The sequence below is a fragment of the Corylus avellana genome, chromosome ca9 (assembly GCF_901000735.1).
Source record: "Corylus avellana chromosome ca9, CavTom2PMs-1.0".
Classification (NCBI taxonomy): domain Eukaryota; kingdom Viridiplantae; phylum Streptophyta; class Magnoliopsida; order Fagales; family Betulaceae; genus Corylus; species Corylus avellana.
In genome coordinates this window covers 56,089-78,970 of record NC_081549.1, presented here as the reverse complement: position 1 = coordinate 78,970, position 22,882 = coordinate 56,089, and the positions used below count along the sequence as shown (strand labels likewise).

Below are 22,882 nucleotides of genomic sequence, written 5' to 3'. Positions count from 1 at the left end.
TACTTATCACGTTTATAAGTTAAGGTGATAGTCTATGTAGTACTTAGATCATGTTAGTTACTAAAATGTTGATTGTGACGTTACGGTCCACGTAACACTTATTTTCATAAAATGTGATAATGTAAGTTTTTAAGTAGTTAAAAAAAAACAAAAAAAGGTGGTAGTTATAGTAGCTCAATTAGCTCAATCATAGCTCAATCATTTTCCTTGTATATATGATAACATTTTATTGCATGCGCTGCAAAATAAGCACTGGCATAGGACTGAATTTTTTTTTTTAATCAACATTTATTACCTATGCTTATTTTATTTATTTCCATTTACCATTTGCCTCTTTATTTAACATATAGATTCTTTTCCTAGAATAATTTACGAATTCTAAGAAATATTCATCACGCAAGGTTTTCAAGATTTATAAACTTTTTAATCAAACCCATGCTCTAAAAGTAATCACAAGTACGCAAATTAAGCTCTCTAATTCAAACTGAAGTGGACCAATAATGCATATATATCAAGCCTTTTTTTTTTCCTCCAAACAAAAGAAGATCATACGATCATAGCAATCAAACCAAATATAGTATCTGTACAGGTATGAAGTCTGTCTGCCAACCCAAGACTTCGGCACAAAAATCATGTATATATGATTTCATAAAAACTCCGTCTTTCTTTTCAACAATCTTTGGACTTAATTAGAAACAGTGTCCTTTTTCTTTTTTTCTTTTTTTTCTCCCTCCGATTCCATACTTAATTGGCATCTTCCTACCTGTTTATAAATGCGTTTTTTTCTCCTTATTTTTGAAATTGGAGATGAGGACTCAAAAGTAGCTGCTGATTGAAGAATGACTGGTTTAATATATTGTACTGAGGGATGTCTGATTGACTGGTGCTGTTACTGAAACTGCAGGAATTCATGCGTTTCTTTGCTGGGTATAACATATCCTCATCCAAGTTGGAATGCTGGCGTTTGAGCTGGTTTTCCGTGTAGTTGAGTTGAGGGAGCTTTTGAAACAGATAGCTGGTGGTGGTGGAGGTGGAGGTGCTAGTGATTGTGGAGTCATTGAGTAAAGGCAGCTGGTCTAGACTCCCCCAATTGAATAGTGTTGATTCGAGTCCAGGTGGGTTACAATGATTGTCGGATAGTAAACTACTTAGCACGGAGTAGTCCATGGCATCGAATAAGTTTGAGAAAGAAGAAGATTTCTGGGGCATGAGAGTGTTGTGGCCAAGGGGACTTTTAAGGCTTGGTAAAATGGTATCTTCTTCTTCTTCTTCTTCTTGATCTGCCGTTGGAGGTAAAGTAGTAATGGACTTCTTGTAGATCCGGCAAAGAACCCAATCGTCTAACTGCGAAGAGCATCAACTAAAAAGTGTTAGTTGCAAAATAAACGTCTTTAAACGCTAAATCTGTTTGCGACACTCGCAAAACAGAGTCACTTGCAAATAATCCTTTGTCGAATCTTTGTGGATATGCGTTTGCGTACAAGACTTTCCTTATTACAAATTTACAATTCACGGTGAGTGCTGTGTGGATAGAGATAAAGGTGACATATAATTGAGTGTGCTGCTCACCCTCATGGACGAATCTTTAAGCTTCAAGGGCTTGTTGTTGTAGGCGTTGGGGGGTTGGGCAAGGCGATATTCGTGCATGATCCAATTGGTTTTGACTCCCTTGGGTGGTCTTCCCTTGTAGAACACAAGGGCCTTCTTCACACCAATGTTGTGGCGTCCTCCTCCTCCTCCTCCTGCTAATGATGTCAATATGGTTTTGTCTGTACCAGTTGCCTTCCAATACCCCGAAGCGGCTGCCCTGTTTGGCCTGGCACCATTTGGGTATTTGCGATCTCTAGGACTGAAGAAGTACCATTCTTTCTCACCAGACGCAGCTTTGGCTGATGATATATATATATATATATATCTATGTATCAATTATCATTACTAGTAGTCTAGTACTGCGACATGGTATTTGATAAAATTAAATGAATTCATAAGGGTTATCATGTAACATATATAAGACAAACCTGGTAAGTCCCATGGGTCAGACTTGTAGATATCAACCTCCGCGATGATGGAAACCGGCAAGGGTGTGGAAGCCACCTTTTTGCTCAGATAATGAAGGATGAGCTCTTCATCTGTTGGGTGGAACCTAAAGCCTGGTGGCAGGGGCGATTGAGGGTTCTTCATATATACTGCCTGATGATCACTTTTAACTCTGTCTTGGCCCTTGTGTTCTACGTACAATTAAGTGTTTTTTTTTTTTTTTTTTTGAGTTTGCCGAATGCTAAAACTCAAAACCAAATATAAACAAGTGTTCTGGCCAACTCAACAAGGGAAAGAGAGGAGGATTGAAATTTTTGGGAGGGGAAGAAGGGAAGGGGTTTTATTGTTGAAGGAATTTTGTCGGTTTGTGGACAAAGAGATTAGGCCAAAGGAGGGATCGGTTGCGTTCTCGGATGGGGCCCCACATTTTGTTGTTTGTGCTTTGCCAGCTGGAGGCTTGTAAGACTAAGCCACTGGTTTAATTCTTTCCACCTTTTTTGTCGTTTCCCCATATTTTCCTGGTTCACGTATGCTTAAAGATGGCGGCTGGGGCTAAGATGAGGAGCTTTCAGATAGAAACTCGACACGTGCCCCCGGCCCCACACGCCCACGCGTGCTTCTGTGCTAGTCCTACTCGTCTCATCATGCGGTGATTATATCGTATCTTATTGACTTTTACTTGGTCTCATGCGGGAGGTTAGGATAAAATGAGCTAAAACAGTAAAAATCAGAAACAAAGCAGTCTAAGCAGAGAACCCTTAGAAAACATAATAGATGCATGATTTCCATGAGCATTGTTACAACGAAAATCATAGTGTTTATATATATATATATATATATATATATATATATATATATATATAATTTATGAGTAAAATGAATTATTACAGTATCCGCGAACTCTGAAGAGGAGCTAGCAACCAAAAGAAGGAAACAAAAGAGTTGAGTGAGTGGATGGATGAGGGATCAACGGGGGTTGGTAAGATTGGATGGAATACCATATTATACTATATTATATTTTGGGGCCGGGGCTCAACTTTCTCCTAGAAACAGGTTTTAGTGAGTTGATAATTGAGATCATCATCCACAATTTGGAATATTCCATATCCTGCAGGTGGCATACATGCATGTACTGTTTCCAAAACAAGTTATCTTCTTCTTCTTCTTCATTTTTTTTTTTTTTTTTGTAAATAAAATAAAGTTATCTTTAATTTGTCACTATAACTACAACTCACGTGCATATTGATATTGATATATAGACTTCATTCCAATTTCTACTTCCTATATTCCAAGTAATCTGCTTAATTTTCCATCCATCACAGCTTCTTGCTTTGGTAACCTAGCTAGCTAAAATCACCATATCTTGTTTGTTACAAGGACTCCCTCAATAATTCAAGCATGTGGAAGAATAATTTCCATCTTTCATTAAATTATTATTAGGTCCCTCCTCCATAAATATCTAATTTGTAGACACGAAGATCATGTAAGTTCATCAACGGATCTTGCAGGAAGAAACCACAACAACGACTATTACAAGAGTCAACCCTCGGAATAGCTAGCTTATATAGACTGAAAAATAAAATAAAATTTAATAATCGGAATAGTTTAACGTAACTCGTGGGTTGTTAAGGAGTAGGAGGAATTTTTGTCATTTCTGATTTGGTCATCGTAACAGATACCAAACAAATTAAGAAGGATTTTTCCAAAGACAAATTTCAATAGCCTAAACCACAAACACGTATCGTCCTGCATATCTTAATGCAAACCGTAAAGAAGGATTCAAACAATATATTTATTTTTTATAAAAAAAAAAAGTGTAACGGTAGTCAAATTGAGCGGGTCGTGATTTTAGAATAATGAGCCGCAAAAATATTCCTAAATGTGCGGAGCGGAGACTTGCGCAATAAGGAAAAGATCCAAGAGGACGAGGTGGGTGAGCAATGGTGAGATCGATGGTGGATTGTACAAAAGAAAAAAGAAAAAAGAAAAAAGAAAAAAAAAAAATAGGTGGTGTAGAGAGAGATAGGTAGGCCTTGTGCCTTGGCATCATCTGCTAAAAGAATAACCAAAAGGTGATGATTATCCACGTACAACTCCTCATTCATACGTATCTCCTTTCAAGTTTGAAGATGCTTTTATTTGTTTTGGTCTGCCCACATTGGCCTTTATCTTTGGTTTCATCTCAATGCACGAATTAATAGGTGAATTTAACTCTTAAATCTTACGTCACATGTGACGTACGTAAAAGAAAGTAGCAGCTCAGCTGGGGATATTATTAATTATTATTGTTCAAAGGTTCTCCCTCCACCTCCTTCGCTTTCCTACGTACTTGGTTAACTTGTTCGCCTAAAATTCATATACTCACATGTCAAAAATGCAATATATATATATATATATATAAAATAATATATATTACCCTGCCCATGGCCCCCATGAGTCATGACCAAGTAGCCCATCACCTTCTGTTTCCGTTCCAATTAAGAAGAAAGAAAAAGCTTCAACATTTAGGCAGTTGAGAGTTTTCACATCTGATCTCATTTTCACCTTTCACCCAAAACAACATTGCTGCTTCATTAGAACGTCGACTCGTAGCCTAAACCAAGATGTCATTGGGTGTGCATCTAGTTTGTTAGAGAAATTTGGCTAGTCAAGCATGGGTAACACATATGAACACGTATTATTATTATTACTATTATTATTATCATTATTAGCTTATTTCCACCTCCAAAAAAAGTCTTGATTGTGACCCCCCGTAGTTTTCCACGTGTAGTTCACCTAATCCACTGGATACTAATCCAATTTCAAATGCTAAAGCATATGTTTCCCATCTGTGACATTCAAAGTGAGTTACGCCTAACAATAACCATTATAACAAATTTTATGAGTTTTTTCCTTTTCTATAATCACGAAATACTTGAGAGAAAAGAAATACATAATTGTAAGTCCCAATTAGACCACGAAGACCAACTTAAAGGAACAAGACAAGGAATCGGCAATAGTAATCGATGAGGGGAAAATCCAAATAGTTCACCAGCTAGCTACTTGACCATAATGGCTACTTAAATATAGACAGTAACTTCCGCTAACAGAGAGATGAGGATATCTACTCCTTGATTTCTATCCGACTTCTCTTTGATTTTAGAGAAATGCTACAACCTTGACGTGGAAAAGAGCCACATCAGATTTCCACACCAAACTCGTTCATGTATATTGTATAATTAAACTGTAATTATGCTTCTTCCTTTCTTTTCCATTTTTTGGTTGGGGTGGGGGGGTTCTGCCTTCGGATGCTGGGACACAATTCTAACTACATTTTTATTGTTTTCCTACTTTTTTTTATGCTGCTGAAACATTTCCATAATGTTCTGAAATAATTTAATACCTCGAACTAAATTCCAGCCACAAATATTGCTAAGCATGAAATTCGTCAACACGCATCTAGTGACAACAACGTAGCCCAAAACAAATTGTTGCAATAGAAGCGCTATGATCATCAGACATAATGGCATGAGCTCACCAGCTAAGAAACTACAAAACTCCCTAAACTCGGTACTCAACTTTAAATGCTACCAGACCAGGGCAGTAGGTAGAAGCTGATTAAACTAAAGTTAACGAAGTCCATGAACAGAAGTAAAGCTCCAATCAGCCAAACACCCTCTCGAATCCACATAGGTTATGATCAGCATCAATAACACATAAAGATATTGCAAACAAGTCTCTCTTGCTACAGAATAAAAAAGCAGCAATCTGTCATGAGTTTTTATCACACGAAAAAGAAATAAAGGTATATATGACAGGTGATCACATCACGAATCAAATATTGACAAGTTTGAATGGCATTTTATACAGAGTGACCAAACAAAGACAGGCCAAGTGGAAACTTGACTTATGATAGCAGCAACGAAGGACCTTTAGTGCATTTCTCAAAAGGTCTTAGGTGACCAGACGATAGATATGTATATGGAATTTGATTTAAGCAATCGCATCAAAGTTTCAGAGGCTTCCATCATGCAACCCTCAAGAGCATTCTTTGCTGAAAATTCTTAGAAGCAAAGTATTGATTGAATAGAAACCAACTAAACAACAACACATGTATAGGCATTTCAAACTTATCGTAATAAGACTTCGATTCCTTGGACTTTAGATTTCTAAAACCAAATTAAATAACTGGTAAAATCCACAAATAAAAACCCAATAACGTAATAAAATCTAAAATAGTCAAAGGACCAAAACAATAACAGCCTGTATCCATAGATTCAGAAAATTGCAAAAATGGCCCTAACAGAAAAAAATAAATAAATAAACTAAAAGAAATCTGAACCAGCAGTTAATTAATGCCAATTAAGAAGCATAGGAAATAAGACTCATGATCATTCAGCAAACCTATTCAAGGTACCAAGTAGCCTCAGCATCATTTGAAAATTGACATCCCCCTCTCTCCCCCTCCTTTATTTGCTTTTTTCTAACCAGCTAATCGTGAGACCCACTTGAGATCCTTCATAGTCTAGTATGTTTCTTCACATTACAAATCTGCTGGTTCTGTCCTTTTAGAGCTTTCTTTAAGCTTTCAAGTGAAGGGCATTCCAATTATTTTGGATTTGTTGGACATGAGCTATTGTAGTGGTCCATACTCCATAGGTCCTATTATGTTAGAAACTAGACGTAGGTAAATTTATTTGCCATTATGTTTGTCCATAGTAATTTTAAGATGGGTTTTTAGAAGTCAAAGTAACTAAATTTGAAGTCATAGCCCTATTAAAGTTAGAAGTTACCAGCACCCTGTATATATCCATGACGCTCTTTCAATTAATGGGTCAGTTTAGAGAAATTATGCAGCAGCTAGGAAACTCTCTATAAAAAATGAATGATACAATTCTAAACCCAGGAGTGAGTCCCAAGGGAATCAATATACAGTGCCTAGGATTTGATCATTACTTGTTCTTCTCCTTGAAATTAATAAGCCACAAAACAATAATTGCCTTTTAACCCACAAATAGCATTCATAGTTTTAAACGTAAAATCTAGTTTTCGTAACATTATTCTACGCTAAGCCTTCTGCTAAACTACCGTATCCTGAGAAATAGTTTGTGTCCTGAAAATCCGGCAACACTTTCTCAATTTCCTGCTGCTTTTCCACCATTAAAACTCCAGCTATATTCAATTTTATTTCATCAACAACTCCTACCAACTCTTTTCCACCTATCACACCCCCAAAGTTGCAATTTAACCATTTAACCACAACCTGAGCTAAAAATGCAACAAACTATAGGCAAAAGAAATCCAATAGCACATGTAAATCATACACCTCTTGATCCTTCATCCAATAATTATAATTTTTTTTTGTAAGTCCAATAATTATAACTTAAGTACGGCAAAAGATAGCTAAAAATGACTTAATGAGTCAACCACATTCTCACGATACAAGAAAACACAGCATGTCCATGGAAACATACATATAATCATAATGTCAGTAGCACTTACCCTTCAATGCAAATGTCCTTTGTATTCATTCATGCATGCATGTTAATACAATTTTTCTTTTTAATTTTTAAATTCCCTTTTCAATTTTTTTACCTTTAATAACCATATCTTTTGTCACTTAAGTATGTTAGGACTTAGGATGTTCAGTGAAGATTGAATGCCTCTATTAGATGTATCTACACTCAACAAACACAGGAAGGAATGTATTCACCAGCCATTAAAGATGATGCAGCTTATGCACCCCTTTTTTTGTAGACACCCATATAGTGATTTTAAGGTGTGCTCAAGTTAGGTTAATTTATGAAACATCAACATGTGAGTGCTTTACTATGATTTCTAACAACAAAAGCAAATAGTTAGGATGCATCTTATCATGATGAGGATAAAAAACTCTGCACACCTGCATGAAGTTCTTGGGCAACTCAATGCTGGAGGTCGGTAGTAACTACCCAGTCATGTTTATAGACAAACCTCAAACTGTTGAGACTTCTCATCACATGAGAAGCTACTGGTCCCAAAAAGAAAAGCCCCGGTCTCTTACAACTCTTCTAGTTTCAGGTTGGCGGCAAAAATCCCTTCCCTGATCAACTCTCCTGGATATGGCTCTGCTATTCTTGCCCGATTGACTACAATTTAATTGATTGCACTCTAAATCTGTCATCTGACACTCTGATGTATACTTACCAGACAGCCAAGCCTGAAGCATCTTTTCTGTCTTTGGTTCTGGCATTAACTCTTTCTCTTTCATCTCTATATAATATTTATGCGCCTCCTCCAACTTTCCATTCAAAAATAGCCCATGTATGAGCACAATATATGAGCTTCGATCAGGGTTGACTCCATTCTGACTCATCTCGCTCCACAACTTGAAGACATTATCAAGCTGGCGCCATCGACAAAATTTCCTAATCAACATTATGTAGGTATCAGTATTTGGGTGGCAGCCCATCTTTTTCATCTTTTCCAAGAGCACAAACACTTCTTCCCCAGTCCTTAAAGTACGGAGGAAGGCATGGTAAGTCCGAATCGTAGGGGAGAGGCCCTGGTGCAACATCTTATCAAATACTTCTCTAGCTTCTTCTATTTGCCGGGCCCTACAAAGAGGCTTGATCAGTGAGTTATAAGTGACAATGTTTGGAGCGACTCCCTTCTCTTCCATCGTTTTCATGAGATTGATAGCTTCTTTGACAAGCCTACCTTTTGCAAGAGCATGAATGACAGCATTGTAAACTTTCCTATCCGTTGTAATGTTCAATTTCTTCATCCGGTTAAAGAGCTTGAGCACCTTATTCAGATTACATGCTTTTGAGTAACAAGATATGAGACTTCCGTACGAGAAAACATCATGTTGGACGCCTCTCTTTCCCATCTCCCTCCAAATTCTTTCTCCCTCTCGGGGACTAACAATCACATTACACCATCCATTGAGGATAATGTTAAAGCTCTTGGTATTAAAGGGGAACACATTCTTATTGCAGAAGAGCAAGTGCTCAGCGTCTTTTGCATTCTTGTACCGGCAAAGGGCAGAGAGAAGGCCTTGAAATTCATTGATCCCAACTTCAAACTTAAACCGTTTGAAGGCGTAGAAAGTATTTATAGCCTTCCCCACGTCGTGTACAGCACAATATCTCCTAATCATGATCAAGAGAGTCTGAGGAGTCACAAGAGATAGACCAGTGGTACCCCCTTTCATTTCATCAATCAAGGCCCACGCAGTGTCGAACTTCCTCATTTTCGCAAGAATAGAGATCATGGAATGGTATTCACGCACAGAATGAGCGTAACCCGGCTGCTTGCCAGCCCACAGAAAGAACGTGAATGCTGCTTCCCAATCGTTGCGGACCCGTGGCAACACCCCAACCACCAATTCTGATGAGGCGCTAATCCCGCTATGGTGAAGCTTGTATTTTGTCTCAGACGGACTGCTTCCCAGTTGACGTAAGATATCCACAATTGCGGTAATGTCTCGGGCGAGACCCTCATCTTCCAAATTCAATCCTCTAAAGTGGGTTTCATCATCTTCATAGTCTTCATCATTGTCGTTATCATCGCCATCACTAATAGCATCTTCTTGGGTTTCTATTGAAGGCGCATATTTTGAGTTTGGAAAAGCAGTAGAAGACGACAAAAATTTGAAGTGAAGTTCCATAGCTGAAAAAGTGTTGGTGGTAGAAGGGCTCAGGTTAAAAAGAACAGCAGTGATGGGCTTAACAACAGCACAAGAAGAGATGGAACTACTACAATGGCTTCGAAGCAAAATTGAGAAGATGGAAAAGTTAGAAGATCTTACTCTCATCATGTGCCTCATATCTACTGATGGTAGAAAACAGAAGGAAGCTCAAAAGAAGAATGATCAATCGATGCCTACAAACAAGCGTGAGTGGGTGACAGAGATTAACGGATTCCTTTCTCTCCGCGTGGGCAAAAGAAAGATAGATGCAATGGATTGGAAGAGGTCCACTATGTTTACAAATGGAGTACAAACCGTTTGTGAAATTAACTAAACGAACATACCATAAAAACGAACTCCTTTCTTCTACTGCTACGTCTATACAGCAGTCCGTCTGGAATTGCTCCTTGCTGGAGGTGGTCTTTAACAACCAACGCCTATCTATAAAGCAATCTGCCGAATCAAGCGCGCAATTTATTTCTTTTGCCTCTCTTCTCGCCGAGACTGCCAAAATGACAAGAATACTTTATGTAGCCCAGCAGTCGAACAGTGTTACATCAGTGACAGTGTATCCATTACTGCATAAGCCCACAATGTCCCAAATTTAGTTTACCAAAGCTTTTCTTTTATCGGTCCAAATTTTACTCTTTTCTTCACTGAAAAACTTTGAAATTATTGTTGAAAAATTGCATACTAAGCCAAATCCATCCCACGGTCAGGGGAGTCGAACAGGTGTACAATTATTATGCTTTCCGTATTGTTGGACGCGGTGAGAGAGAGTTTTTATAACATTTAATTAATAGGTTGTGGTTCTCATTATTTATAGTGATGTTAAGGGTTAATAAATTTTTTATATTTAGTTTATATTTTTTTACAAATTTAATAGATTAATTATTATATTTATGGGGGTCTACCATTAATTTATATGGAGTTCACATAAGTTCACAAATTTCATGATTGATTTGTAAGATGAAATAGAATAAATATGAGAAAAATATTGACCTTTAACATTTCTCTTATAAAAAAAATACAGTAACAATCATCTCAGAAAGAACATAATAGTAAAGATAAGATCAACGCATGGCTAGTTTTCACAGTTCCAAAATTGATGAACTATTAAGGCGGTATTTTTGGATCAGGATCTCTTACATTTCCTTTAAAATTGTAGATTCTCAAATCACGTAATTTAAGCATTTTTAGGCATTTAAATGTTTGAAAAATGCTACCTATTAAAAAGGTGGCATGTAATGGAGGTAACCAAAAATAATTTTTCTTCCTAAAGACTTCGTCTTCACTTTTGCAAAGACACTTCTTTTTCAAAATATCAAAAGACAATTTTTTGCTGAAAGCTTTTTTACTACATAAGGAGCAAGAGAATAAATTCAATTTTTAATAGATAACATTTTCCAAGCATTTGGATGCCTAAAAATAACCAAAATTATGTAATTTGAGAATCTATTATTTATTTAAAATTGTAGATGATCCTAATCCGGCATTTTCTAGTCTTTTTATAGTGTGTATATATAAAGTTATACATGTGCGGGCACGCATGCAAACGCAAAGCTCCGTTTATTTCAGCATAAAATATTTTTTGAAAAATGTTTGTTCCATATTTTTCGGTGTTTGGTTTGCCATAAAATAATAGTCAAACCAAAAATATGATCAAAAAAGTTTCTTTAATTTCGAAAAATAGTTTCTTGTTTTTAAATTTTGTAAACATTTTTTTAAATTTGAGTTTCTCCTTCTCAAATTGCCGAACCACTGTTAGACCATCATCAGGCCACCACTAGGCCTCCATTGAGCCTCCACCAGACCATCGTTAGGCTTCCTCAGGGCCACTATTAGACCGCCATCAGGCCACCATTGGGCCTCCACCGAACCTCCACCGGACCATCTTTAGGGCACCGTCGGACCACCACCAAAACTCAAATTATTAAGTTAAATTTTTATGTTGTGAATAAAAATTAATTTTATAGGATGATATCATTGAATAAAAATATGAAAATTATTTGAGTTTTTTCGTAAGTGCCAAACACTAAAAAAATGTTTTCAATGGAAAACACTTTCTTGAAAAATAATTTCCCTAAAAATATTTTACAATAGCATTTTTTTTCATGAATCTAACCTTTAATGGAAGTTGCACGTCTGATGCATGTACACAGGCATGTTCCCAACAGGCTGCAACTAGGGGTGGGCGCAGGTCGGATCGGGTCAAATTTCAGCCTTTTCCCCTACTCGACCCGCACCCTGCAAGTTTGGAAAATCCTACCTGGTACTCAGACACAGTGAACCCTATCCACCTGGGTTTGGGTTTTGTAGGGCGGATACTACGGGTTGAGCGGGGCGGGCGGGGCGGGTGTTATGGGCATGCCAACAAGTCTCCCATATCCACTCACAACAACAACAACAACAACGCCACCGAAAACCACAACAACACTACAATTACCAACACCACCACCACCAACAACAACGAGGAAGACGAGGACAAAGAGGAGGATGACGACGACCCTCCACCCAAGAAGCAAAAACCCCTCTCCTCCTCTCACCACAACCCAGCCTCCAAACCCTGATGAACCACCACAAGTTGTGGTCCACAACAACAACCCAATGTCGGTGAGAGAGGAGCGGCAAGAGTGAGAGTAAGAAGAGAAGAGAAGACTGAAGAAGAGTAGCGAGAGAGGAGTGGTGAGAGTTTGAGAGAGGACTGGAGGAAAGGTTAGGTTAGAAATTTAGAATAAAGTTAGGAGGATCTAGGGGCATTTTTTTTTTTTTTTCCCTTTTAAGTGCTTATTAGCGGGGTGGGGCAAGTACCTGCTACCCAAAAATTTCTATTCCCGCAACCCACCCCGCCCCACATGGGTTGGAAGAAATCCAATCCGTATCAGCAAAAAACCCAAGTCCGGCTGAGGCTGGGCGAGTTTGTGGATTTGCGGGTTGGGTGGGTTTTTACCAATCATTAGCTGCAACATAAGAAAGAAGAATAAAAAAGGAAAAGAAACACCTAAAAATAAAAAGAAAAAAATAAAGAAGAAATAAACATTTGTTTCTTTCTTTTTTCGTTCAATTACCGATACAATGCAATACTACAACACAAAAATGCTTCATATTAAGAGCCTGTTTGGAATTGCGTTCGAAAAATAGAACTCTTAAGTCAAAAAACACTTTCTAACAAATGCTTCATTTTTAAGCTTTTACCAAAAGTACGTTTTGACCATTTTTTAGCTTTTAAGACTCTTAAAAGTACTTTTAATTTTTTTACTAAATAACTACTTTTTTCTTCATACAACTTTTTGAACTTTTTGAATGTTAAACGCACTATAGGCCACTCAAACGCAATCTCAAACAGGCCCTAAAACCTAGCTCTTTCATGTAGACTATTCTGTCTATACTCGAACTTCCCACACCATGGAGTTTCATGATTTCATCTATAGGGAGATGCACGCATATACCGGTATACTAACAAACAAATGAGAAAAAGATCAATCAAGTAGAATAAACCAATGAGAAAGAGATAAAATAAGTAGAAGTAAATTTGAACTTCAAGTTAGAAGGGACGAGACACAAATGAATTGGTATGACCATTTTGTAAGTCCACCTAGGCGAACTAAATGAACTAATTGAATCAAATCATTCTCTCAGAAGCTATAAATCAGAATACTCCCGCAAAATAATAATTACAAATCAAGATAAAAGAATCATACTCTCCCCTTTATTCCCAAAATGTAGACCAAAATCCAATATCCAGTCCAACCTGATAGACTTTTAGAGCATCATTATCTGTGGATACTTAAGCTTGAAACCTCTAAAGCCAAAAATACCACACACCTCCAATAGCTGAATTAGCTAATGATGTCATCTGCAGTTATGTTATTGACGACACAGCCTCAATGGCACTGCCTAGTGGCCAAGCTGCTTCAACTAGGGAATTACCATATTTAACTTTCTTCACCAATGTAATCTCTTGCCAGGGATCTAGACCTGTGTAACAAACAAAAACAGCAAGAAAGATTAGTGACTTTTACCTGGATTTTCTGGATAAATTATCATGATGTACGCAACAAATGACTAAAATGCGATGTCAACCTACCAAATCCCTCTACAAGCAATGTATACTGGTACATAAGATCCATGCATAAAAATGGCAGGTTATCCTCCTCAACACGACGATATATGGTCTTGGCATCTGCAAGTTTTGTCTCGCAAGCACGCTTAGCTGCCTCCTCAAACTCCGCAGGATGAACTTTGACAACAGGAACATTTGGATCAGCAAAACCAGCCTATACGAGTAAATAAGTGGTCAGACATAGCCATGAATAAGTACAAAAGAAATTTCAACTTTTTCATATGTATTTCTCAAGCAATGAAATCAACCATAATTGATACCTCAGCAGCCCTGTCAAAGAAAAATGAAGCAACAAAGAGATTCTTCTGTCCATCCCCACCACCACCATTCCATACCCCACCAAATGTGCATTTCATGTGTGTGCATGTTGATTCATTAGCTTTGAGAGCATTAGAAGCTACCCTCCTGCACTCATCCATGTTTGAGCCAGATGGGGAAGCTGCCACTTTATACTTCTCTCCTCCATATTTGTAAATCCCTTGTCAAAAACAAAGAATTCAAATTAACAAAAGACACAAAGGCACATGCACGCATGCAGCACGCACACGCACACGCACACATACTCATTCACTCACTCTTCAATTGTCAGTGCTTCATTTGGGTTCCAAAGAAAGTACTAGTAAAGATTCTTATATCATTTCAAATTCATATTGTTGTAAAATCTAAACAAGGTTGCCCAATTCCCAAACTTTTCTAAGCATTTAAGAATACTCATTGGAATGTAGAAGGTAAAGGAAAAGTTGAGAGAGAGAGAGATCAACTATGATGGTTAGCAGGAGAGCAGAACGCTCATTGCCTCCACTGACAACCATCAGGGTGACTTTGTTGCCATGCACGAATGCCTACTAAACTCAGATCTGCAAGCGAAGGTAGATAATTGAACAAGTCTGCTCCATGATATGTTTATAGAGCCACCTGCTTACATGCAATAATTTCCTTCTGGTTTAACAATCAGCACACTGGCCACAAGACTAGAGTCAACAGTTAACTTGAATTGTGGGTCGGGTAATATATACCATTTAGTTTAAAACAGTTTTTACTTCAAAATTTCATAAATGATCTGAATCTTCTACTAAAACATTATATGCATCCGTAAATTATAGAGCCGCCTTTACTCCATGTGATTACAAAATACGTGGTTTAACAGAAGAGAAGAAGGTTAAAAACCAGTGCTGTCACAATATCAGCCCTAGTGTAAAAAGGAGTTCAACATACCATGATAGCCAACTAAGATGCAAGGGTTGCTAGAGCCTTCAGAAACCTTCAAAATCTCTGCCCGTGCGGCTAGTAAGCCATAATGCAAGTAACTGCATACATGGTTCAAAACCATGTCAATATTCTACATAAAAAAATATATAGACAGATGAAATAATAGAAATAATTGTTACTTTATATCAGAGATCAATGAACCATCAAGCAGTCAAGGGAAATAATAAGATCTTTAGCAACAACTGAGAAGCTAATATGAAGATATGCAACATCACTCAATAACCAAAACAAGGAACCACAGGAACAGTCAGGCCGATGAGTCAATACATCAACAATTCATCTATCATAAAATCACGAAATAATTTCACTAAAAGAAAGAAGAACACCTGTGAACATAGAGGAAATATTTTGTTCCCATAAGATACATTTCCTTTACATATGAATCCTCTCCATCTGATATCCTTGGTGCATTTGCCACATCTGTCTCCGAGATAGCATATGCCATTTGAACAGATCCACCTCCAAGGTCAACTACTCCAACTGTATTTGAGTATTTCTTCCCCAAATTCCCTAGTAGATAGTTTATTGTGACCTGAAAAACAAGAGGCAACCTAAGACAAGATGGATAATCACGTATACTCCATGGTCCATAGAATAGAATACAAAAGATGCTAATGTTCCATTCAGTTTATAAGAATCTGCGGAAGTGGCAACATGCTTTCCTGAAGACTTTTCTTTCATGTTTCAGTCTTCATATATGGTTCTCATGTTAATTAACACCAATTTTTCTTTTTTCTTTTTAACAAAAATGTCCTTATTTGGATGAGTATAAAACAGTAATTATTATGAATGAGAACATAACAATATATTCCCTGTTCTATTATTAGCTAAAAATTTTCTCCTCCCTTGGTTTTTATAGTAGCAACTGATGACTCACTAAATAATTCTTGAGTGTATCCAGACGTTTCTCAAATTCACTTGAAATTAAGAAACAACACAGCCCAATACACATCACCATCTTCAGTTCTAGACAAAGAAAAGCTCTTGTACCAATGCATGACCACATCTTCCTTCAAAGGAACTACATGATCACAAACTGATCCATTTGGTTTAAGTAAAACCACCAGGCTAGAACAAGAATTCATCCTATTAGGGAGCCATATAAATTTTTGCAAGATCTGCTTGGGACATGCTAAAATTTTTTAGAGCAAGATAACATCTGATCTTCTGTCCACAGCCCAGTTCAGCATTTAAGGCTTGGACTTCGCATACTCTCCACAAACCTGAAGGCCTTGAATGGCAGAAAGCTCAAAAAGGCAACAGGACCTCAATCCCAGCAATTAATCTTTGCCCTGCTATCATTGAGGCTGAGTCATAGAATCCAGTTAAAGGAACAACTTCTTTACTTTATTTATCTAAATATCTACTGGTTCTGATGGGACTCCCATGCTTTTATTATCCCCCACCCCGCAAAACTCAGCTCTAAGTACACTCTGACGTTCTGCCAAAAAAATTTGCTATTTTTCTTCAGAGCAACTGCAGGACATTTACCACCGTTCCCTCCTACTTGTAATTATAGGGCTTCTAACATTGTGGAAGAAGGTATAATTGCTTCTCAATATTTCCGTTCTTTTTTTATTGATAATTAATAGAAATAATATTATAAAATAAGTAGAAAAAGTATATAGGAGGTATAGAAATTAGCCTCCAAACAATTATGACCTAAAATTCATAGAAGCAGCAAAGCCCAAGAAAGAATGACAATGAATGGAGGCTTCCTAATGCATTCATCCAATTGTATAAAGATGTTAGGAACATAGACTTCAGATCATCCAAATTAAGCTCTACACCATTGACTGCTCAATTGTTCCTCTCTGACTCTCTCCTCATATCATCCAAATAAGACAAATCATTACAGCACTCCATATAATGACAGCACCAATGACCACATCTTCCTCACCATGGCACCATGGCACAATGTTAGGAACATGGACTTCAGATCAATCCACTCTCTCCTCATATCATCCAAATAAGACAAATCATTACAGCACTCCATATAATGACAGCACCAATGACCACATCTTCCTCACCATGGCACCATGGCACAATGTTAGGAACATGGACTTCAGATCATCCAAATTACGCTCTACACCATTGACAGCTCAATTGTTCCTCTCTGACTCTCTCCTCATATCATCTAAATAAGACAAATCATTACAGCACTCCATATAATGACAGCACCAATGACCACATCTTCCTCACCATGGCACAATGCGAAAGAAGTCCAAATTTGATCAACCCAGGTCTCTTTCCCCAAAGACACGAATTACTAGATAATAAGTAAGCTCTTTTCCCATGTTCCAAAATTTAAGGTAAATAGTTTATGAGCTGAAGGACATCATTGATATACCAACTACTTCCACTGTCGACTTGTTGACATACTCTCAGGATTCACAATTTTATTTTTAGGGGCCCCACTAGAGTAAAACATATATCTTCATTGAATGAACCTAGAAATCATTAAAAGTGCAAAGACAACACGATAAGCATGCTTCAGAAGATGTTTCTTTTGTAAGTAAACGATTTTTTAAAAAAGTGTAAGGACGGGCCTGATCCTAGTACGTTGAATATCATTAAAAGCGCAAGCACAACCTAAGTACACAGGAAAGTATACAAGAGAGATACCTATCTAGAAGGAGAAAAAAGAACAAGAAAATCATTAAAACTAATCACCAAAGGATCTACAAATGTAGTTGTCCAAGTATGAAGAGAATAAAAAATGACTTAAATTCCTCCAACGTCCTCCTGCGGTCCTTGAAATTTCAATCGTTTCTTTCCCTGCACAGGCACAAAAAATGCAAAAGGGTACTATCTTCCACACAACAGCACTCGAGAGCTACTACAAATCCACCAGCATGCAAACAAATCAATCATGCAACTAGACATAACCCAGGACAGCCCAAAGTGACTGAAAAAAGCATTCCATAGCGGAGAAGACGATGGTCTATGGACTCTCCATCTCTCTTGCACATGCAACACCTATTGATCACAATGACATGCCACTTCCTAAGGTTGTCCATGGTAAGAATCTTCCCTAAACACGCCAACCAAGCGAGAAAAAATAAAATAAAAAAATAAAAAACCACTCTCAAATGAACCTTGGTCTATCAAATACTCTTCCAACAAAAAAAAATCCCATCATTACAGACAAGGACGCTATAAAAAGAGCTAACATTGACACCCCTTTGTTTGAAGGGGCCTACCAAAGCTTGTCTTCACCTTCCCTTCTCACTCTAAAGGAGTATAACAAATAGAAAAAACGAACACAAGATATCCACTGCCCAATCAAAAGCCAAGAGAGAAAAAATGGAGAAAACAAAAGGGATAAAACTGTCTAGAATTTCCTAAGGATTAATAGTGTGCTCATCACTTGGTCCCAAAAAAGGGGCTTTTAAAATCTCATAATTTTTCTAACTCATAGGACTAACATTAATCTTTACAAAGTTACTGATGAGGACTTCCTGTAGGCTCAGATTGAAAGTGTTAATATTTTCACCAACAATAAACTTGCTATTGTGATGGGAAAGCAAGGTAACAATGCAGCTCTTGTGGCTAACAGAAGTCCTGAAGAATATTAGGTGAAACCAAGCTTTGAAAAGCCTTGCAATTAATGCAGATTAATATTACTCGGATTAGTCCACAAATAATAGTTAAAGTGAAAGACTACAAGAGTTTCAAAGCTTGTGTGCAAATTTTTTAATTTGAAAGAAATTCAACCAGAAAGAGAGAGAGAGAGAGAGAGAAGAAGAAGAAGAAGAAGAAGAAGAAGAAGAAATGAAATAAACTTATGTTTATCAGGATAAATTGTAACAGTGAAAATGTCACAGAAGCAATGTCCAGACTGTTTGTGAAGAAGTCAATAGCATGGAACAATTGCAGAGTGCCTTTGTAGTTTGTGGATCAACTCCTTCACAATCCAAGGTGTCAACTAAAATGCATGATAAACTGTGCACGTTATTACTGGGTTTTGGTGGAGCTTTTTTTTTTTTATCAACAAGTGGGTTGAAAACTCTACTGTGGGTTCTCAAAAGGAGAAAGGCCGGTGTCAGACGCAATCAATTCTACCACTAAGAAGGGCATGTATTGAATATAGGAAAGAGTCTTACACCCGCTCTCTATACTTGAGTCCTAGAATAAAAGAATGCAGACACTCACATAGCCTAATAGGCCAACAAACTTATAACTTATAAGAGGATTTAAAACTAATTTAAGTAAAACTTCACTATTTTCAACAGTCAGGCCCCCAAGATCGTTAATACAACAGCTTCATCATTAAAAAGAATAAGAAGTAAAATTTGAAAGCATCAATTCAACCACTAGTAGAGGAAGAAGCAAGATAGTAAGTTTAAGCACCATACCCACTGAAAAGAGCCTTCTTGCGTTCCATCGATAACAGCAACTCCATTGGGCTCAGATTTCAGAGTGCTTCTATGTTTCAGAAGATCTCTAACCTTAAAGAGTCAAAGTTTTAGGCAACTCCACATAAATTGAAGGCTTAAGATTCTGGAAATAGCAATGAATACGATAAATAAGAAGTAAAATTTTACCGCTTGCAAGATTCGATCGGAGGCATCGCCACCCAAGGCCCTTAAGCCTGCAGTTGCCTGAAATTGACATCAAAATCCAATTTCTATACGAAAGCAAATGGAGTACAAATGAAATGAAAAGAAATGAAAGCGAGCAACAAAAAGGGGAAAGAAAGGCATTTTAAGAAATACTACGGACCCCAACACGAACAGGCGTCTTGGGACGCAAATCTTTGGGAACGACATTTTGGGCTTGATCCAATAGTGTAACCAGAGAATTGGCAGCCTCCCGCGGGTCATTGGCAAACGCACTCAAACCCGGCTTTATCTACAATGGTAAGTGAAATAAGCAAACGTAGCAAGGAGTGGACCGCAATCGAGTTGAATGGGTAACGGTGAAGGTGTAGTATCAGTACCTGCACGAAGAGCTCTAGATCTTTGCCGATGGGAAGGAGATCGAGACGATGATCAAAGCAGAAGACGTGTACACGGCTGCCGGAGCTACCGGCGTCGAAGATAACGGCGTAGGACTTTGGGGATCTGAGATCGGAGGGTACCTTGCGGATGCTGAGGGACTGGGAGGGAGAAGTGGCAGGCATCAGGAAGAGGACGAAGGTGATGAGGAGGAGCGGCACAGATACTATGAGCAATACCCCTCGGAAGCGGTAGATCTTGTCCGACAAGGACTCGTGGCGGAGGCCTGGCCGCTTTAGCATTTTCTCGAATTCCAGAGCCTCTTGTTGATGATCGGTTGGAGATGTGGACTGACCCTCTAGCAATTCGGCGGACGAGGGGGATCTGTACCGGATCTGTCCGTTTCCGGCAGCGGCGGCGGGAGTAGCCTTCAAGGACTGGGATTCCTGTACGGGCTCCAGCTCTCCCGATTTCGACTCCCACCGATTCTTTCCTTTTTATTTTCTGTTTTATTACTTCTCCTCCTATTTACAAATGATTATGACACTGATGATGAGGACGACGAGGACGACAACATGCAATGCGATGTAATGGAGAATTACGAATTGTTCTAACAATCAATCAGTATCTCATCTGTGCGGAGAAAAAGTAAAGAAAGATACGTTCATAACGCCAGATCGGAGACTCGCAATCACGATGCCGTTTTTGGGGGGCAGAGGCAGTTATGAGATGCTACTGCTACTACTGCCTTTTTTGCTCTTTCCTTCTTTCTGGAGAGTGCGTGCTGTCGTCGCTCGCTGCTCTCTCTACCACTAATGAAATTTTACAAAAAAATCCTACTTTTATTTCTTCTTTTTCCTTTTTTGGCTGAAAATGAATTTGCATAACGTAAGGCTTTTTTTCCAGCATGTGCACACAGAGACTTCCAAATATGCCGGTGATTAAATTTTTAAGTGTAAAGTCTACACAAAGTTGTTTCTAGAAAGTAGACGAGGAAATTATTAATATTATTTAGGAAAAGCTTCACTTATCTTAATTGCCACCTATTTTGCAAATTTTTTTTTTTTACATGTCCGCACAAGAGAATGAGAGAGATTCGAACTAGTGACCTCTGCTTCATTAAGCGTAGTCTCAGCCGATTGAGCTACCTTTTGGAGACACCTATTTTGCAATGTTATCTTTAAGTTTAAAACCAAAATTTAGTGTATCGAACTTTTTTTTATTTTATTGTTTTTTCGGATGTCTTATTTTCATAAGGATTTTCCATTAAATCCTAACAAAATTCCAAAAAATGCCCTACGTTTTTTTTTTCTTTTAGAAAATATATATATATTTGCAAAGATTGAGGCATGGATATTTTTGCAAATACAGTTAAATTCAAATCAACATCTTAATCTTTGCAAAAAAAAATTTTCCCCTAAAACAACTGGGGGTATATTAGGAAAAATTAATAGAAGGGTGAGATTGCAAACATTTGAAAAATGGATATACTAAATTGAGAGAAATTAAACTTTAAGATGACATTACAAAAGTGATGACAATTCAGAGAATTAAGTGAAATTTTCGTATTATTTATTATAAATTAAGTTGAAAACCCTACTTATTGATCTCCCAATGAAATTCTTTAAATTCGGTATGGTATTCCTATGCCTTGGGAAACCTATGGCTACAAATACTTTTATCTCACAATTATTCTTAAAAATTCAAGAGTTGGCAGGATTGCTACACTAGCGCTTTGTAAGATAATTATAAGATAAAAATTTAATATATAAGAGAAAATCTTTTATCAGGACCATTTTGATAACATTCCTTTTACAGCCCCTAATCAATAACCGACACATAAGCAAAAACATAAAAAGTACAAAAAAATAACTTGGACCAAAATACACTAGATTTTAGGGTGATAAAATTCCTAAAAGGTTAACCTTCCACCTTTAGGTTTTAGTTTGAGAGTGCTGCTGCTATACGGTCAAGGTAGAAAACTCATGTTTTCTGCCTTCCACTCAAATGCTGCCACCTCATAGTATTTCAACATACAAAATAAGTTTGGTTTCACAGGATAATAACCCACATCTGCTCAAAAATAAAACAAAAAAACCCAAACACCAAACTTCACCAAGAAGCTTGGTTTCACGCTGCCCACTCCCCAACAGAGACGCCGCCACCTCCCGCGAAGCCCACGCCGCCCAGCTTTGTGCCGACCAGCCACCCAGCTCCACCAAGCCCACGCCGCCAGACTACTCTGACGGTTCACCACCACTGCTCCGCCTGAGGGAATTAGAAAAAATCATTCCTCCGCCTGTGAGTTCTGAGAAATTTTGTGATTACCAACAGTGGGCTGCTGGGCGGTGGGCAGCCGGCTGGACTTTGGATCGACCTGGGCGTGGGTGCAGGGGAACAACCTGCTAGTCTGGGGAATGGCGTGCTGGGCGGGGCCGGTGGGAACGGATTGCTGGGCGGAAGCGATGGGAACGACTTGCTGGGCGGTGGGCAGCTCGTGGGCGGTGGGCAGCTCGTGGGCAGTGGGCAACCGGTGGGCAGGGGTAGCCGGTGGGCAGGGGCTTTTTGTAAGAGACCGGTGGGGTTTTGGGAGAAATTTTGTAACGATGGTTTCATTTTAAGAGCAGGGGGTGGTATATTCTAGTGTGGGTAAGTGCATTTTGTAAGTTAAAACAAGCTTAGTTGTCATCTTCTGGTTGGTGGGCGTAAATTTGGCCATTTACGCCATGACCGAACGGAAGATATACTCTTAGTTTGAATCTAAAAAAGAGTTTTGAGGCATTAAAAACTGATTTTGAGGCATTAGAAACGAGTTTTGGGCATTAAAAATAGGTTTTGAGGCATCCAGTGAGATCCAGGCCA

At 38.1% G+C, this 22,882-nt stretch overlaps 3 protein-coding genes across 6 annotated transcripts; all 3 read right to left on the bottom strand.

Annotated features, from left to right (window-relative positions):
• Nucleotides 1-478: 478 nt before the first annotated feature.
• LOC132191945 (NAC transcription factor 47-like) lies at nt 479-2,423 on the bottom strand. The gene is made up of 3 exons (XM_059607085.1): nt 2,019-2,423; nt 1,570-1,889; nt 479-1,344 (listed from the first exon to the last, which is right to left on the bottom strand). The coding sequence occupies exons 1-3, from the start codon at nt 2,179-2,181 to the stop codon at nt 790-792; spliced, it is 1,038 nt and encodes a 345-aa protein (XP_059463068.1). The 5' UTR covers nt 2,182-2,423; the 3' UTR covers nt 479-789.
• A 3,167-nt stretch (nt 2,424-5,590) lies between these two features.
• LOC132191262 (pentatricopeptide repeat-containing protein At5g15010, mitochondrial) lies at nt 5,591-10,354 on the bottom strand. 4 transcript variants are annotated; one of them, XM_059606206.1, is made up of 3 exons: nt 10,033-10,039; nt 9,809-9,882; nt 7,675-9,669 (listed from the first exon to the last, which is right to left on the bottom strand). In XM_059606206.1, exon 3 carries the CDS (start codon nt 9,665-9,667, stop codon nt 8,024-8,026), a length of 1,644 nt encoding a protein of 547 aa, XP_059462189.1. In that variant the 5' UTR covers nt 9,668-9,669; nt 9,809-9,882; nt 10,033-10,039; the 3' UTR covers nt 7,675-8,023. The 4 variants fall into 4 exon arrangements, 2 of the variants coding, with proteins under 2 accessions (XP_059462189.1, XP_059462187.1); XR_009441249.1 differs by adding an exon at nt 5,591-5,761 and having other exon boundaries at nt 7,919-10,354; XR_009441250.1 differs by adding an exon at nt 6,058-6,079 and having other exon boundaries at nt 7,919-10,354.
• Nucleotides 10,355-13,156: 2,802 nt separating this feature from the next.
• On the bottom strand, nt 13,157-20,516 carry LOC132191487 (apyrase 1-like). Its single transcript, XM_059606522.1, has 9 exons — nt 20,023-20,516; nt 19,806-19,934; nt 19,628-19,684; nt 19,439-19,531; nt 15,407-15,612; nt 15,027-15,118; nt 14,072-14,289; nt 13,776-13,965; nt 13,157-13,666 (listed from the first exon to the last, which is right to left on the bottom strand). Exons 1-9 carry the CDS (start codon nt 20,320-20,322, stop codon nt 13,551-13,553), a joined length of 1,401 nt encoding a protein of 466 aa, XP_059462505.1. The 5' UTR covers nt 20,323-20,516; the 3' UTR covers nt 13,157-13,550.
• Between the last annotated feature and the right edge of the window lie 2,366 nt (nt 20,517-22,882).

Excerpts from the sequence above, each read along its gene's own strand:
- LOC132191487 (XM_059606522.1), bottom strand. The coding sequence starts at position 20,322 with ATGCTAAAGCGGCCAGGCCTCCGCCACGAGTCCTTGTCGGACAAGATC. Across the intron at positions 19,935-20,022 it reads ATCTAGAGCTCTTCGTGCAG|ATAAAGCCGGGTTTGAGTGC; the intron begins GTACTGATACTA and ends TTACCATTGTAG. Across the intron at positions 19,532-19,627 it reads CCGATCGAATCTTGCAAGCG|GTTAGAGATCTTCTGAAACA; the intron begins GTAAAATTTTAC and ends TGACTCTTTAAG.
- LOC132191262 (XM_059606204.1), bottom strand. The coding sequence starts at position 9,826 with ATGAGGCACATGATGAGAGTAAGATCTTCTAACTTTTCCATCTTCTCA.
- LOC132191945 (XM_059607085.1), bottom strand. The coding sequence starts at position 2,181 with ATGAAGAACCCTCAATCGCCCCTGCCACCAGGCTTTAGGTTCCACCCA. Across the intron at positions 1,890-2,018 it reads TGACCCATGGGACTTACCAG|CCAAAGCTGCGTCTGGTGAG; the intron begins GTTTGTCTTATA and ends ATATATCATCAG. Across the intron at positions 1,345-1,569 it reads TTAAAGATTCGTCCATGAGG|TTAGACGATTGGGTTCTTTG; the intron begins GTGAGCAGCACA and ends TGCTCTTCGCAG.